The sequence below is a fragment of the Drosophila hydei genome, unplaced genomic scaffold (assembly GCF_003285905.1).
Source record: "Drosophila hydei strain 15085-1641.00,03,60 unplaced genomic scaffold, DhydRS2 tig00008137-arrow-arrow-pilon, whole genome shotgun sequence".
NCBI lineage: Eukaryota > Metazoa > Arthropoda > Insecta > Diptera > Drosophilidae > Drosophila > Drosophila hydei.
Window position 1 is genome coordinate 966414 of NW_022045845.1, and position 15659 is coordinate 982072.

The 15659-nt window shown below is 42.1% G+C and overlaps 2 protein-coding genes across 2 annotated transcripts; one reads left to right on the forward strand and one right to left on the reverse strand.

The window, feature by feature from the left end:
- The first annotated feature begins 3248 nt into the window (after nt 1–3248).
- LOC111593672 (allatostatin-A) lies at nt 3249–9099 on the forward strand. The gene is made up of 3 exons (XM_030225688.1): nt 3249–3503; nt 8231–8671; nt 8744–9099. Exons 2-3 carry the CDS (start codon nt 8275–8277, stop codon nt 8812–8814), a joined length of 468 nt encoding a protein of 155 aa, XP_030081548.1. The 5' UTR covers nt 3249–3503; nt 8231–8274; the 3' UTR covers nt 8815–9099.
- A 489-nt stretch (nt 9100–9588) lies between these two features.
- LOC111593671 (protein abnormal spindle) lies at nt 9589–15610 on the reverse strand. The gene is made up of 6 exons (XM_023306559.2): nt 15417–15610; nt 15175–15351; nt 14838–15050; nt 10438–14764; nt 10076–10377; nt 9589–10015 (listed from the first exon to the last, which is right to left on the reverse strand). Exons 1-6 carry the CDS (start codon nt 15429–15431, stop codon nt 9740–9742), a joined length of 5310 nt encoding a protein of 1769 aa, XP_023162327.2. The 5' UTR covers nt 15432–15610; the 3' UTR covers nt 9589–9739.
- Between the last annotated feature and the right edge of the window lie 49 nt (nt 15611–15659).

Genomic DNA, 15659 nt, shown 5'->3' on the forward strand with positions numbered 1-15659 from the left:
CATCGACTTTGTTCTAATTTTAATTACGAGAACACTTTGTACATATTCTAATACGTGCACATGGTATGCGTGTGTCTGTGTTGACTTTTAGCTTATGCTGCTGCTGCTGATACTGCTGCTTTTGTTGTTGTTATTGTTAATATCTAACGCCACATAAGTTCATCTGGATCTCAAGTGCATTTTGCGCTGCACTGCGTTTTTTTTCTCATGCGCCAAATCAATTAAAAACCAACAAAAAACTTGTTGTGGGAAAAATCGCCGAAAACCTGCATAAAAATCGTGATTTTTTCTTCTTACTTTTTTTTGTCATCTTACAAGTACTAAAAATGTTTTCTTTGGCGTTTATTTTTCTGCTTATGCATTTTCGGTGGGAAGTTTACAATGCAGCTGTGTGTGTGTGTGTGTTGGAGTAGGTGTGGGCTAAACTGGTTGGATGGTTGGTTGGCTGGTTGGCTGGTTGCCGCGGGTTTTTTGCCCCCGTAGCCACAGCCAAAGATACAGCCGGAGCCACAGCCAGTGCTGCAAATGATGATTTATTGCTGAACTTGTCTACTGGAGCACTAAATTGAAATTACTTGAGTTTCGGCTTGCAGCTGTTTGGTGTTTTTTGGCCAGTGCAGCACTCGATATCCTCGACAGACGCTGACAGAGGCTGGCGTAACAGCAATATGCACGGCACAAACAAACATATGCCATGGAACTCGGCTAATGACTTTGACAGCACACTCGGACCACTGGGAAATTTATTAACCTGTTCCGGTGTGTAACGCGGCGACCTTTGAGATTAGCCTACCACGCTTCGAGCGGTTGGCCGGGCCGTGCGCCATGGCTGTGGATATGGATATGCATATATGGATATGTCATGCCATGTTCGTCATGAGCCGTCAGTTATCAATGCTAAGATTTATGATCGCTATGCTGTGGTGAATAATCCTGGATAGATAGCTAGACTTTTTTTGTAGCGACAATCGAACGACTCATGTCTATAATCAGTTGACGTCATTGTTGCTGTTGTTGTTGTTGTTACGACTGATGTTCATTGAAACAGTCACAAGCACACACATCTCGCCACGTAAATCTCAATGCAATTTCAATGTTCATCATGATTTGGGATAATTATTGTGCCACGCAGAGCGCTCGACCATATCGACAGAGCGTTACGTATACGCCCAAGTGGCAATTAGCGACGACCGCATCAGGACTTGCGTCCCAGCTTCGCCAACTCCAAAACTTGCCCCAATATATATCCATGTATTTATCGCAGTATTTTGCAATTAGCCAGCGATTTTTGTATTACGTAGCTTAACTATTTACAATTAAGCGCACAGCGGGCGACAATTGTTGATGGCTTTTGCTAGTTGGCAATTTGCCATCGCTGAATCGCTTTTAGGAATTAACAGGATACTTTCAACGCGTGTCCCTTCTAGCTGCTGACTGTATTTAGTGCGCGCAGCTTTATACACTTTTGAATATTGCATAAAAAAACGAATACTTAGCAACATTTCCATTAAGTCTCAATAAACGAAACTGGCCTAGGGCAGGGTCTCAGTTCAACTGTAATATATGTAAGTCTATTTGTATCTACATAAATGTTTGTACTGGCTTATAGGCTGTTAAGCTGAAAGACTTATATTAATCAAGGACCAACAGTCCAAGCTGTAAAAAATGGAATAACTGAAATGATTTAAACACTCTCTAAATATCCGAAAAGCTGTCGATACAGGGACTATTTGGATTCCAGAGCTAAATTTATCCTAACAGATATGCTAACTGTTCGCGCATCTGATATTTGATTCGATAATATTTCCTTTTGTAATGTCGAGAGCATACAGCCCAAGCGGCTTCACTTTTTACTTTGAAGAACGCCCTAAAGGCATACATATATAAAAAGTAGGATATTTGTGTTCGGTATTCCTCCCAATGCCATGCATTTACAAAATTTGACTGAAGCTTCTGAAATATGAAAGGTGTGCTCAAAACGCACAAAGCACTGTTATCGATGTCAATTAATCGATATCCTGATTCATGGCTACATCTGCTCTGGCAGTTGTTGCTGAGCGATCATTGTTCTTAATCCTATTTGTTTGACATTTTGATTATTTTTAGCTTACCAAATTTATTTCAAACGACTCTCTTAATATTTGTTTGAATATGCATAGATCGAATTCGATAGTAACAGGCAGGCAAACTCCTCCGCCTCAAAAAATAGTTCAACAATGTTTTATGTCATTTATACGCACAAAATGACGCTGGTAAAAGGGAAAAAGAAAATATGGAGGTCGCGAAAGGCAGCCGCAGGACTAGTTGTCCTACCCGGAAGATTGTGAAATAGGCGGATAGAGGCATGCTACGTAAATTCCGTATAGTTTCGCTTTTGAAATGTTACAGTTCCAGTTAAAGGTTAAACATGGAGAGGGAGTCAAGTTACATACAAGCAGACAAACAAATAACATGCATGTCATTTAAACTGTCAGCTGACTGCCTCTTTGAAAGGAAAGCACAGCAAAGGAATAGAAAAGCTGCCCTGCACTTGACTAATACGCCACTCGGCTGCTTGACAATATTTCTATGAAATTGAGAAATAGTTGCTCACATATTTACTTCCCCGTTATGCAGATACATATGCGTGGGCGCTGCTTTATTTACATATATTGCGCTCTTATTGCTAATGAGGTTCGCACAACAACAAATAGGAACACTACAAATTCTTAAAGGAAGAAGAGAAAACATATTTTGTTGCAATGTTGCGATAGCTAATCCGGTCTAGAGAAGGGTAATATGTGATCTCTTCGTGCAGTGTGTGGAGCACAAAAAGCACGATCCTCACGGCTTTGGCTCGATCTTCCTATTTATTTAAGTTTATCGATATATAACTTTCACATCTCTACGATGTCAACCAAATGTCGGTCATTGCGCATATCTATCTCTCGTACAAGTATGATAAAGTAGGCAGTGATGCGAAAGAAGGAAGTAGTAAAGCAAAAAGAAGTTTTTGGGCGGCGCACAGCATACGCCAAGGCTAAGAAATCACCAAATTGCCGCGGAGCAAAGTCACGGCCACTTGTTACATGCTGTCAGCAATGGCGCTGTCATGACAACAACGGTATGGTCGAGCAGCAAGGACGCTGCGTGTTGAGAAGCAGACGAAGAAACTCACCACGGTGCACACCACTACATCGTCAGTTCACCACATTGTCGTCATTGGCAGCGACTGTTGCTTTTCCTGTGGGTATTGCGCTGATAACTGCGCGCGAAAGTCCGTCGGATTGCTCATATAAGAACGAACGCTTCAGCGACCGTGCATTCAAAAGTTAACCGACATTTGATCTGTCAACGTGCTGCAGTGACGGCAAACGAATAGCTTGCCCCAAGTTTGGGAAAGGACCGTTTCAACAGTTTGGTTGAGGAACGCGTTTGTGTAAAGTCGTATTCACATTAAGCGAAATAAAAAAAATAAAACAGTTTTACAAATCCGCCAAAAAGGAGTTTTCTCTGTTGCAAATGTAAGTTTAAAATAAATTGAAGCATAATCAAAATCGAATCATTTTTGCACTAACAACTATTTGTTAATAATCGCGAAAATATTGTGCTTCCCATTAAGAATTGTTCTTATTTTTAAGAACCAACAACTTCCACACAATTCATATTTATGCCTTAATTATATTGGTAAAGTTAAAGTAGACGTATAAATATAATTTTAGCTATCAAAATGCTAAAAGTTTCTTTTATCAGCTAGATTTTATTCGTTTTCTTTTCCAAAAAGTATGGAATGAGGCTCAGAATGAATGGTTTCTTCACGATAAACATTTTATATATGGCAAATGATATATATTAGATGTAGATAAATCATTATAGACTATTAACCAATTTCAGTTAACATAATCTATTGTATAAGCCGAAACTCGTATCAAATTCCTGCTATTATACAATTTTGGCAGCGTTTCTCTATTGAATATTTCTATATTTTTTTGAAACTAGATTACCAACTCTATGGTTGGGTTTAGTAAAAATTTGTATTGCACTTTTAATATGCACTTTAACAATGTATGCTTATAATTTGTTCTTATTTTTTTGCTGTTTAAAATTAGATTTCAAAATGAACTAAATCGTTATTTAAAATACATTTTAGTATTTTATATTAGTTAGATATAAATAATAAATAAATATTTTTATACTTTTGTTTTTCTATTTCTGTTCTTCTTTGTCATTTTCTATTGACTGTAGGAAGTAACCAGTTTTCTGTAGATGTTTCAAGAAAGTTACAAAACGGATATAAATGTATAGATGATTAAAATATTCTATAAGAAAGGCGAAAGGCGAGTGAGAAATCAAAGGAAAGCAGTAAAATGTTCATATTACATGAAAATAATTGAATGAAGTTCGTATTATTAGACCTTAAGTGCAGAAAGCAGCTTCTTACTTTTAAAATAGAACAGAAAGCAAGCGCCCTATAAATCTCTTATTAAATATTTTAACAAGTTTTAGATGTGATCCAGAAATCAGCTCAGATTCAGACTCGGATTATCTGAGTCCAGCTACTCAATTTTACCAAATTTTTATTGGTTACTTTGTTCGCCTGTGCCACAAACACTTATTTTTCTGTTTCATTCATATCAATGAGCGTTAGAATAATAGAAATTATTCACATTTTGCTCATTTCTATAATATCCAAGTGAATACTTAAGAAACGCAGTTAAAGTGAAGCTTAGTTATGTTTTTATTCTAAGCACTAAACAGCGATTTGAGCGAACCCTCAGAAGTATGCAATTTTATTTTGTTGTCTTTTTGATTGTGAAAATATGTGAAAGAAAAGCAAACCCAAATCGAATATGGAAACAAATTTGATTACGTGAAACGCTCGCAGCGAAACGACGAAAGTCGAATGGGTCCACTAGATGGGAGCATATGTCAGTTGAAGTCAGAGAAAAGAGCCCTAAGACACAAGACAAAAGACAAAGGACAAGCCTCAATCAAATTGCAATTAAATAAATAACGCTGAGCCCCACAATCCATACCCCAAAATATTAAATAAACAAATCAAAGGACATCTGCTGATTGATGCCAGAACAGATCTAACATGGTTGCTCAAAGGCATGTGTTTGGGCTCTTTCGAAAGGAACATGTATTATTTATTTTGATGTATTGATGCATTAAAAGAAAACAGAATGTTAAAGTGCTTCAAACAAAGGTTGCCACAATCTGTTGGCTATGCCGAACAAATTAGTTGCTCTCGTTCTCATTGTTCTCTCTCGCCGTCCTTTCATTAGCGGTCTAACCGCCATAACTTGCCGTAAAGAAGTTAGCCACTTCATTACCTGAGCATAACTTAATTAAGCCGCTTACTAAAGGTTGAGCCAGCGAAGCTTTCTTTCAATTTACAAGCAAGTACAAGTGCTCCAATCGAGAGTACTCGACTAGGAGATGCACTGGAGGAGCTGCTGTTTTAGCATAAGAGCGGTCTCTTCCTTACCCAGTCCCACGATATGAAATTATTTACTGAATAACTACGGTGCTACTGATACCCTTTAAAATGATAGGCTGATAAATATACCAGAGACTTTTTAACTTGAGATGAGCAAATTATTGAAATTCGGAAATAAATTCATCAAAGAAACTGCAAACCTAATTTTATAGTTTTTATTGCTAGTTGATCGATTGATCGAGATGGCTTATCGATAACAGATAATAAACGTATACTATGTACAGTATGGAAGAATATATAGTAAAAATTACAGGTCTAGCTACATAGACGGACTATCAGAGAGACAGACAGAGCTAAATCTATTTTAACTTAATCATGAATACAATACTTTAGGGGGTATTTGCTAGAAATTAATATACCCATTGAAAATGAGTATTGAGGGTATACAAAAAGAAATGTATGCAGAAACTGCGTACGTTTCCAATTGTGTAAAAGCTAATTTTTGCCTCATTTGCGGGCTGGGTGTGTGTGTGTAGGAATTGCTGTTGGCGTTTGCTTTGAAGATGGTAAGCTGCTCATATCCTTTAACCTAGCTGCCTTGCAGACAATTGCGTTGGCCAATTTGCTCAGGTATTGCAATTTTTGTGGTCTGTAAAGTTTTCAACTTAATTAGAAGACAGCAAAGACCATTTTGAATTTCCGCTGCATTTTCGCTACCGGATATGAGAAAGCCACAGGGCAAGCTCAACTAAAAGTTACGACCATAAATTCATAAACAGATAATGCTGCTAAGGTGTTGTTTGCACCGGCAATGGCAGCGGCAGCGCAACGGCAACGCCACCGAAAGGTTTATGGTTTGCAATAATGCGGCAACAAGCAAGTTGTCCGCTCCAAAGATGGGAAGTTTTACAAAACGTTTTGCTCCGCAGATTTACGATTGCGGCACGAATGTCAACGCTAGTCCATGTCTATATGCCTGATGTCGCCTGATAAAGTCCAGCGAATGTGACGATTTTCCGCCTATTACCAACGCAGCTCGTGTTGCTCGTTGCTTTTATTGTGCGGCGTGGAAATGGGCGCAGCTGCTGCTTTTCAGCTGCCATGATTGTAAATCATGGCCGGGTCGCTTTTACGCCCTTGGCTCTGGCGCTGTGGCCAGCGTGTGTAACCTGTTGCATGATTTGTTGTTGTCGCGCGCACATACACAGACACATACACGTACACACATGCAAAGCTGCAATTTATGGCTGTCAACGTGGCGTATGTGCAATTTCAGAGATGTAGATTCCAAATGCCGTAGGAACTCGTACTCCAAATTAACATTGAACGCATTTTGTTGTCACATCATTAAGTGTTTCGGCGCGTACTGGGGATTTGGGCTGGGCCATCAATTACTATTGAGTCCTAAGCCTCACGGCGCTTTAGCGCATTAAATTATGCCAAGCAGGGGCAGCAGCAGACTGAGGAGGCCCAAAAGTCTGAAAGTCGCGTTCTAATTGAAAAGTGTCTTAGGCAAGCACAACAAGTGTTGTATCACAAAAAAGGAAGGAGAACTATAATAACACTTGGCAGTTCCCACTCGGTTACAGCCCTTCAGCGGGTACGTGCTCTGAGTGCTCAAGCACTCCGGGAAGCGGAAATGCAGGCAGCCATTGCTCGGGCCACAATAAGATGGCGGCATATTCCATTCTGTTTACTGTTATGTACTTTCAATTACGAAGTCTTGAAGAGGCGTCACATTAACGCCAATGACAATGCGCTCTACGCATTGACAGTGCCACAAAACTGAATGGACATAAGCGTCACTGACACACAGACTCCGAGTCAACCCGTTTATTGCCTGGTAAAAGGCGTTGACAGCTGCCAGCTGCCAGCTGCCAGCTTCGAGCTACTAAAAATTTGCTTAACTTTAATAGTTGCGATGCTCGCAAACTTAATTGTCGCACCGCCCAAGGATTAAGCTATGCATACCACGCACTCAGCAAACTTCAGTGACAAGGACATTGGCATTGCCGCGGCAGAGCCTGAAGCGCGCAGCAAACCTAATTCTGCTGAGCTCAAGACTTAACACTTAACACTAACTTCAGCGTACAGCTTGCAAGGACAGCAAAAATATGTCGTCTGCTGCATTGTAAGGTCTAAGGTCTTAAAGCCCTCTCCACTATCTGCTGCCGCCTCTTAAACTCTTAAACAGCCAGACCACATTTTTCAGCGTACCATTGCGAGTTTCTGTTTCTGTTTATATTTTGTATTTTTTTTTTGTGATATTTTGCTTGTCGCTTGCCTGTCAGCGTGCTAAAATTTGTTGCCATTTGACATATGTTCGAGCATGTATTTGTTTCTCGTGCCAGCGACATTCCTGCTTCATCTGTCGCCTACGTATGGTGGGGTATATTGACTGTGCTAACAGCAGGAATGCTGAATATTATAATCTCAAATAATTTGAATACTTTCAACAAAGCAGAAATTTGCTATACTTGAATAGTATAAATAGTTTGCTCTTGTTTTAACCTCATTGGTCTATCTGTAAAGAAAGCTAAAAGTGATCCTAGGTCTACATCTATAAGTTGAAGTCAATCTAAAGAGCATGTTAACAGCAACATCCTAATTTTAATTTAAATGATAGATAGTAATTCCCGATTTATAACAACTTTCTCACATCTGATAGTCTGTTTAAGTTACAACTAATATACTCTCTTTAAGCTTCGTGAACGAGTACAAAAATGAAATTGTAAATAAGTGTAGCCCTCCACTTGCTTGAGGGCTGAAATGAATTGTTGTCTACATCGACTTATGTACACCTTACAGATACGGATTGATAGATAGACGACACGTTCGTTCATACCTGTGACATGAATATGCTGCACACCCAACTGCTCTTCCTGGCGCTCTGCTGCCTGGGCTATGTCTGCTGCACTCCGATAATTGGCCAGGAGGAGGCACGCAACCATGCCTCTGGTGTCAACGATGGGGACAACGACTTGCTATTGAATGCTGGTGAAGATGGCCCGGAGAATGTAGGCGACATCGACAAGCGTATGGAGCGCTACGCCTTTGGGCTAGGGCGCCGCGCCTATATGTACAACAATGGAGGACCCGGCATGAAGCGTCTGCCAGTTTACAACTTTGGACTGGGCAAACGATCGCGTCCATACTCGTTTGGATTGGGCAAGCGCGGGGACTATGAGGACGAGCAGGACAACGAGATTGATTACAGGGCACTACCGCCTGGCTTCATGGCTGCTATGGGTGAGTAGTCCACACAGAGTGCTAGGCTTAAGGGATCATTGGAAGAAATTCATTTGTTTTTCCCTTTTTCAGGCAGAAACAGTCGACAAAACAAACGGACGACCCGCCCACAGCCGTTTAATTTTGGCCTGGGCAGGCGTTAGGATGTCATCTAGACTCTAATCGGATGTCAATTGTGAGCCGCTAATTTAACGTTTTAACTATTATAACAAGTTGCTATTACATGGCTCAGACTAGCACAAGAGTCGATCTTAATTAACATTCAAAATCTAATCTAAAACTGAGAACTTTGCGTAGTCTTCGCTCTTTTTACATAAATATAAAAGGCTTAAATTTTAATTTTAGTTTTTTTCAATTGATGCGTTAAGCTACAGCAACAGTTTAATCTTAATTTTATGATAGAAAAGTGCAACAAAAAATAAAAAAAAAATATTTATAAACAAAATCCAAAAAAAAAAAAAGAAACCGAAATAGCAAAACAAAATAAAACCAAATGGCGTGTGCAATTGAAATATGAACAGACATACAGAGAATATATATATTCGATTATACATATTTATTCGATTTAATCAAATTTAAATAAATATTATATATATGTACATTTTAATGGGGCATTATTATATATAATATATATATTTCTATGTATATGTATCTGGGGCATTCTGTCTCCCACACCGAACAGGATCATTCGTTGTAACCGAATCGCGTAAACCAAAATATATTTACCAAGTATATATATATATATATATACATTAAAAAATATGTATATGGCAAATTGATGTAATTAATAAATTATTGAAACAACGTTATTATTTAAATTTAAATATATTTAATTGTTTTGTGAATCTTATTCAAATAAACATCCAACTTAGCACTGCAAAATCGTGCAAAAAAATAGGTCATTGCAAATTTGCGAGGTCTGCAGTATATAAAAACGTATCGTTCATTGATTTATTTTAAAATTTACAAAACATAACTTAATACGTAGAATACAAAAGTTGACAAGAGTTTACAACAGAGAACCATTTAAATATGTCGAGCTCTCGGGCTCATCATAATGTCTACATATTAAATTAAATCAATATGAAGCTTACTAAGAATCGTGTCAAATGCAAACACGGATGATATAAACGTATAGGGTCTACCACGTATTATGCCATAGTCTGGCTCCAGGCTGGGCAAAGAACGCGGCGAGAAATTGAGCATCTGTTGCCCATGACGACCAGCGACAGGAGCCAGTGTCTTCCGCACATTCTGTTTCATCTTCTCCTTGCGGGCAACGAGCTTCTTTGTTTCGCGCACCATGTAAATCGCCTCCGTATTGCTCATGTAATTATGAATTATCTGAAATTAAAATATGATATTAGTCAAGAGTGAACAACTAGAAGAGAGCATGCAACTAACCCTTCGCTTCTTGGGGCAGTGGGCAAATACCCAAATCAGCGTGCATAGCGTGTTAAATATTTCGCTATCCTTGTCGCACCAGCGCATTAGCATTTGGGCAACGGTAACGAGGCCGCCCTCCTGGAAAGTGTTAACAGTCGTGCTGTTGTAGCGTGCCAGATTGAGAATGATGCGGCTGCATCGCTCAATCAATTGCTTGTCAACTTCCGAACGAATAGCCTGCGCCATGATGCCATAACAGAAGGTGGACATGAACTCGGAGCACCACATAAGAAGATGGGGTACGGTGCGGGAGAGCCGGTCTGCAATAAAATTATGCTGAATATTAGTAACTAGCTAAGACCCAAATTTCATTTGCTAACCTAGCTGATTGAGCACGGCTAGCGCGTCTGAGGCAATGAAACGACCACGAAGTATACGTACAGAGTCCTGTACTTTGGCCCGTACCGAATTGAAAGCCGTCGCCTCCTGGCGAAGCTGAAATAGACGCCGACGTATGGCCTGAATTCTCGCGTGTCGTTGGTGTTTGCGCGTAAGATAGCCTCGCCAGTAGCGCTGTATCACCTTGGCCGCCCGTTTTTGATTGAGATACTCAATCATTTCGGGAGTCATTAGGGCTTGGAATCGTTTACGGGCTAAATAGCCGCGGGCTTGTGACTGGAAATCTAAAGTGGAGCGCCTTAGCATCTGTAAATGCGCTTGCTGCTCTATCATCAAGCGTTTCCCTCTGAACTTTTGCTGTATATGGATTGTGACTTTTCGAATCCTTAGAAATTCCGAGCGTTGTTGGCGCATGGTTAGCGTGGCGCGGAATTTAAGTTGAATCAAAATTGTAACTGCGCGAAGCTTCTGATATTGCATCTTTGCAATGCGCATGGCTTGCAGACTTCGCCACCAGATCTGAATGCGAGTGACTGCAGCCCGTTGTCGCTGATAGCTACTGCGAGCAGACTGCATGGCCAGACAAGCTCTAAACCATCTCTGGATTTTTATTGCTGCTTTACGCAGATTTATGAATGCTTGACGCTGACTCTTTCGAAGCAAATGGTTGCGCCAATGCATTTGCAAACAGCCAACAGCAGCTTGGGTACCACGATATTTGGCACGAAGAAGGCGCATTGTCTTGTTGGCATGGAAGCGGCGCTGCAATAATATTGTCGTTTGCCGCAAACGCTGATATTGCTCCCGTTGTGTCCGGATCGATTGCCGAGTGCGCCAGCATCGCTGCAGTACAATAGCCGCCTTTCTAAGCCGCACAAAATCACTGCGTCGCTGCCGCATCTGGACAAGCTCGCGATACCTGCTCTGTATCAATATGGTGGACGCCTTCAGCTTTTGATAGTAAGCCACCTGTGATCGCATCTCCAGAGTTGCTCTCCAGCGACGTTGCAAGGTTATGACGCTCTGTCGCTTCTCTAAGTAGCGGCGTCGTACGTCAAGCATCTGCAAGCGAGCACGATAGCGTCTTTGTATCACCAGCGTGGACTTCCGTAGCAACATGAAATGCTTTCGTGTGTCTTGCATTAGCCACTTGCTCCTCATTTCTCTTTGCACAAAGATAATGAGTTCGCGCTGGCGAATATAGATCTTTCGCTGATCCTCAGCCAAACGATAAGAGCGCCAATACATTTCTATGCAGGAGGCAGCTGCGTGACGCTTTTGTTCCAGTTGCAGACGCGCAGCACGGGCAGCAGCCATCAGCTTTTTGCAGAAGATACGACGTCGCCATCTGCGTTGCACAAATATCGCCGCTTTACGAAGCCTGAGGAATTCTTTGCGACATTGACGGGTCTGACAAGTAGTACGCCACCATAACTGAATGTGGACAATGCTCTGATGCATTTGAGCGAAATACTTCTGCGCAAGATATCGACGCGTATATTTCTGAAGGACTAAAGCGGCTTGTAGACGTTCCTCTCTATGTAGTTTGGCATACTTGCGGGCCTGGTAGGACCGGAAGGCGGTCTGTATACGAATGACAGCGCGTTCACGAATGCGACGACGAATAAAGACATGCAGCCAGCGACGGCGCCACCATGATTGCACGACTCGAGCGGCAGCATGAAACTTGGGCGACCGAAATTTATAGCAGAGCTGCCAAAGCAGGGAAAGCGTTTTCTCTCGATATCCATCTACTATGTCGGCTGCACTGATATCGCCACTCAGCTGAAAGTCTGCATCGCGCAATGCGCCCAAGGCAAGCTTTACATTGTAAATGCGCTGGAGCCTTGAGATGGCTGGAACGCGCAGTTGCTGGGTAAGATCGTCCCGGAGCAGAATGACTTCCATAACACGCGTAAGCCGAACACCATCACGTAGGTCTATAGCTAGATTGCTAAAAGCATAGTTGAACTCGTCGAGGAAAGTCTGCTTGTGCTTGAGCACGTAGCCCAGGCGGCGCAATTCGCGTGTTATGTCGCCAATGTTGGCCAGCAACTCGGAAGAGAAGCGTAGCAGAATATCCTTTGTCTCCTTATGAGGCGATTTCTTGACGAACAGACAGGGATTGTGCTTGATAATGCGCCGCTGTTTGGCCAGATCGAGGAACAGCAACAGAAATAATATTTTTTGAAGGGTGTGCTTCTTGATGGTCTCCGCGTACTCTTCGGTTAGCATGTAGGCTTTGCTGTACTTTTGCTCCTCGGATTTGTTGCGAAATAGCCGATTCAGGATGAAAGTAGTTAGACCCACAATGTCGCGATTTGATTGAAGATGCAGCTTCTCGCCGAACACCACCTCGAGACCGAGGCGCAGCCAGAGGGGATTGAAACAAAGAAGCAACTCCAATATGGTGCGCTGCATAACCATATCTAGATGCAGGTTTCGATCGCTACGTATGCGCAGTGCTTGCTTCTGCACGTAGACAGCAACTTTGGAGCAGGGCAGGCGCATTTCCTCACTGAAGAACAACTCCACAGCGGCGCGTCGTAGCGATTCTAGTCGATACTTGGTCAAATAGTTCATCGATTGCTCCTCCTTAGTGGGTGCCAGCGACAGGTCCTTATTGCGGACCTCATTGAACAGCTTGCCTATATCAATTTTGCTATTGGTGTCCGCATCTAGATCGGCTGGTATGCTCACTAATGCATTTAACCATTTTATAAAGTCCGCCTGGTGTCGCTCCACTGCCTGCGCGTCCAAATACATGGTCGAAGCCAAAAATGGATCAATAGTCGTAGTTGCAGCAAATGGATCTGGATTGATGTACGCTTGCATATAGAGGTCAGAATTATAAAGTTTAACTGTAACTTGATCTCGATTCTTGCGCGGCGTGACAGGTTTTTTCATAAGCGACGTAGTTTGCGCCAATTTCAACTTTTTCGGCTGAGTCTTTGACCATGGCTTCGTGCCTCGCGCTGAAGCATTGGCAGGTGTCACGGTGCCGCCCTCAAATCGCTGTCGTTTGGGTGGTGAGATGGCCAGCGTCTCATTGCGATGTAATGACTCGTTGCTGGGTGCATCTGAGAAGCTCAGCTCATGGCACCGTCGCTTGTAGCCAATGATGGCTCCATTATTCTGTTTCACGTCCTTATCGTTGACCACGACACAGCTGCCCTTGCGTGTTTGGCGGCCAACTTCGTTCAAATTAAAGCGACTGGATTGAGCCAAAATCTCACATTGATTGAAGAGCACATCGGGCTGAGACGCTGCGCTAGTTTCACTGCTGCAGGAGCTATCTAGAGACGGATTTACACGCTGTTTGACCGCCTGCTGCAACGGCGGCTGCTGTTGTTGATAGTAACGATTCTGATCAATGGAGGAGATCTTTTGTATTTCATTTAAATTTGGCATAGATCCCTGTATAGGAAATTTAGATTGAGGCGACAACAACGAGAGATTAGTCATAGACTCAGAGTATTTCCGTAACGGCGAACCAACCAGGTCTACGTCTCGTTTAAGATTATTTACTTTGCTCTTCGAGGGAGGAGATTGCCTCTCTATCCTCGGAGGGCTGGAGCCCTCCTCGCGTATGCAGGCCAAGGCACGCGGCTGTGTTGTTTGCCCTAAAATTGTCGTCTTGTTCAAAACAGGCGTTGGAGTTTGCATTAGTTGATTTTTGGGTGAACAATCTAATGTGTCAACGGAAATATTCATTGTATCTGAAAGCTTTATGTCGAATGTTTTGTTCACAATAACTAGGCCGCCGTCGGTAACATTGTGGGGCTCATCTAGAGCTGACCCAAGTCGACGTGGCCGCAACTCGTTGGCGGGAATATGTACATGAGATCCATTTACATGTAATGTTGGAGTTGGCCAGGCAGCCAAATTATCTGGCAAGGGAGCCGCTGATGATGCTCCATGAGCCTTGTCGGTCAGCGGTGTAAATTGCATGTCATCAATTAAACTGAATACATTTGCCGGTGTCAGAGGACTAACGTTTTCCTTGCAGTTGCGACCTTGTGGCGATATGTAAGATTTCATTTCGGTTCTATTGTAGTTATGAGGCGCCGCCTCAAGCACGTTGCGATCGCTTAGTGGCGCTTTTGCTTCAGATACAACTCGTTTCACTCGTGCCGCTGGCACGTTATTCCAGTGTTTCTTCACATTTGTTGTTGTTGCATTTCCCGGCGCACTGGACAAGCGTTTTTTTTGATTTACTGATGCATTGAGGGTTTTGTGCGATTTACTGTTGCCAGTCGGCGACTTTAACTGCAGCGTCTTGCCAACCGTCGGGAATTTGCGCGTGGTCTTCAGGTAGAAAGGAAAGAAAATGTATTATAGGGGATGAACGGAGATTTTAACCCAACCGCTTGCTACTTACCCTTGCTGGCTGGAGGCTTCTGGATTTTAGAATAATCATGACATCCTTACGAAAATTGCGATTATCTATTAGTTGCAGCGTTTCCTTGCATGCTATTTCCATCTGTGGCATCCAAATCAGTTCCATGGTCACTTCATCTTGTGCAGGCACATTAGTTGCCATCCATTCAAGCTTGACATTATGCTCGTCTTTGATGGCCTTGGTTACTTTGACCTATAAACGAATTAGGTTAGCGGCCATTGATCAAATAAACGGGGCGAGCCAAGTTGCCAAGCCGACGACTGACAGGCAGCTGATCTATATCTAGCTTCTGCTTCAGTTTCTGTTTCTAACTAACCTCAATGTCATCATCGCTAGGATTAATGACGCGCAGAATGCGCTTGGCGGTTTTGGTAACAGGCACATCCTCGAATTGCACAATCGCTTTTGCCGAAAATGGCGCCATAACCACATCAACCGGCTGGCGAATCTCGGCGAATTTCTTTTGCTTTAGACGGGAAGGGGTCACATTTACCTATATTTAAATATAGATACAAAATATATGAGAATATATAGCAATACAAAGGCTTGTGAGCTTACCTCGAATGCACTCATCTTGATAATAGTAGTAACTAGTAACAACGCTACTCGACAACAATAAAGAGTCAATAAACACACTTTACACACTTGAAGACATAAACAAATGGTAACAGCAAACTAAATAATAAAAACATTAACAGAACAAAAATCAACTATCAAAATGTCGAGTCGAAATGAAGCGCCGTCGACGCCGTTGCCATTTTGAAAACAGCTTGCTAGAGTTGCTTTCCATCTAAAGCGTTT

Coding starts and splice junctions, on each gene's coding strand:
- LOC111593672 (XM_030225688.1), top strand. CDS start 8,275: ATGAATATGCTGCACACCCAACTGCTCTTCCTGGCGCTCTGCTGCCTG. Junction 8,672..8,743: donor TGGCTTCATGGCTGCTATGG/GTGAGTAGTCCA, acceptor TCCCTTTTTCAG/GCAGAAACAGTCGACAAAAC.
- LOC111593671 (XM_023306559.2), bottom strand. Junction 14,765..14,837: donor GAAGCCTCCAGCCAGCAAGG/GTAAGTAGCAAG, acceptor TTCTACCTGAAG/ACCACGCGCAAATTCCCGAC. Junction 10,378..10,437: donor AGCCGTGCTCAATCAGCTAG/GTTAGCAAATGA, acceptor ATTTTATTGCAG/ACCGGCTCTCCCGCACCGTA.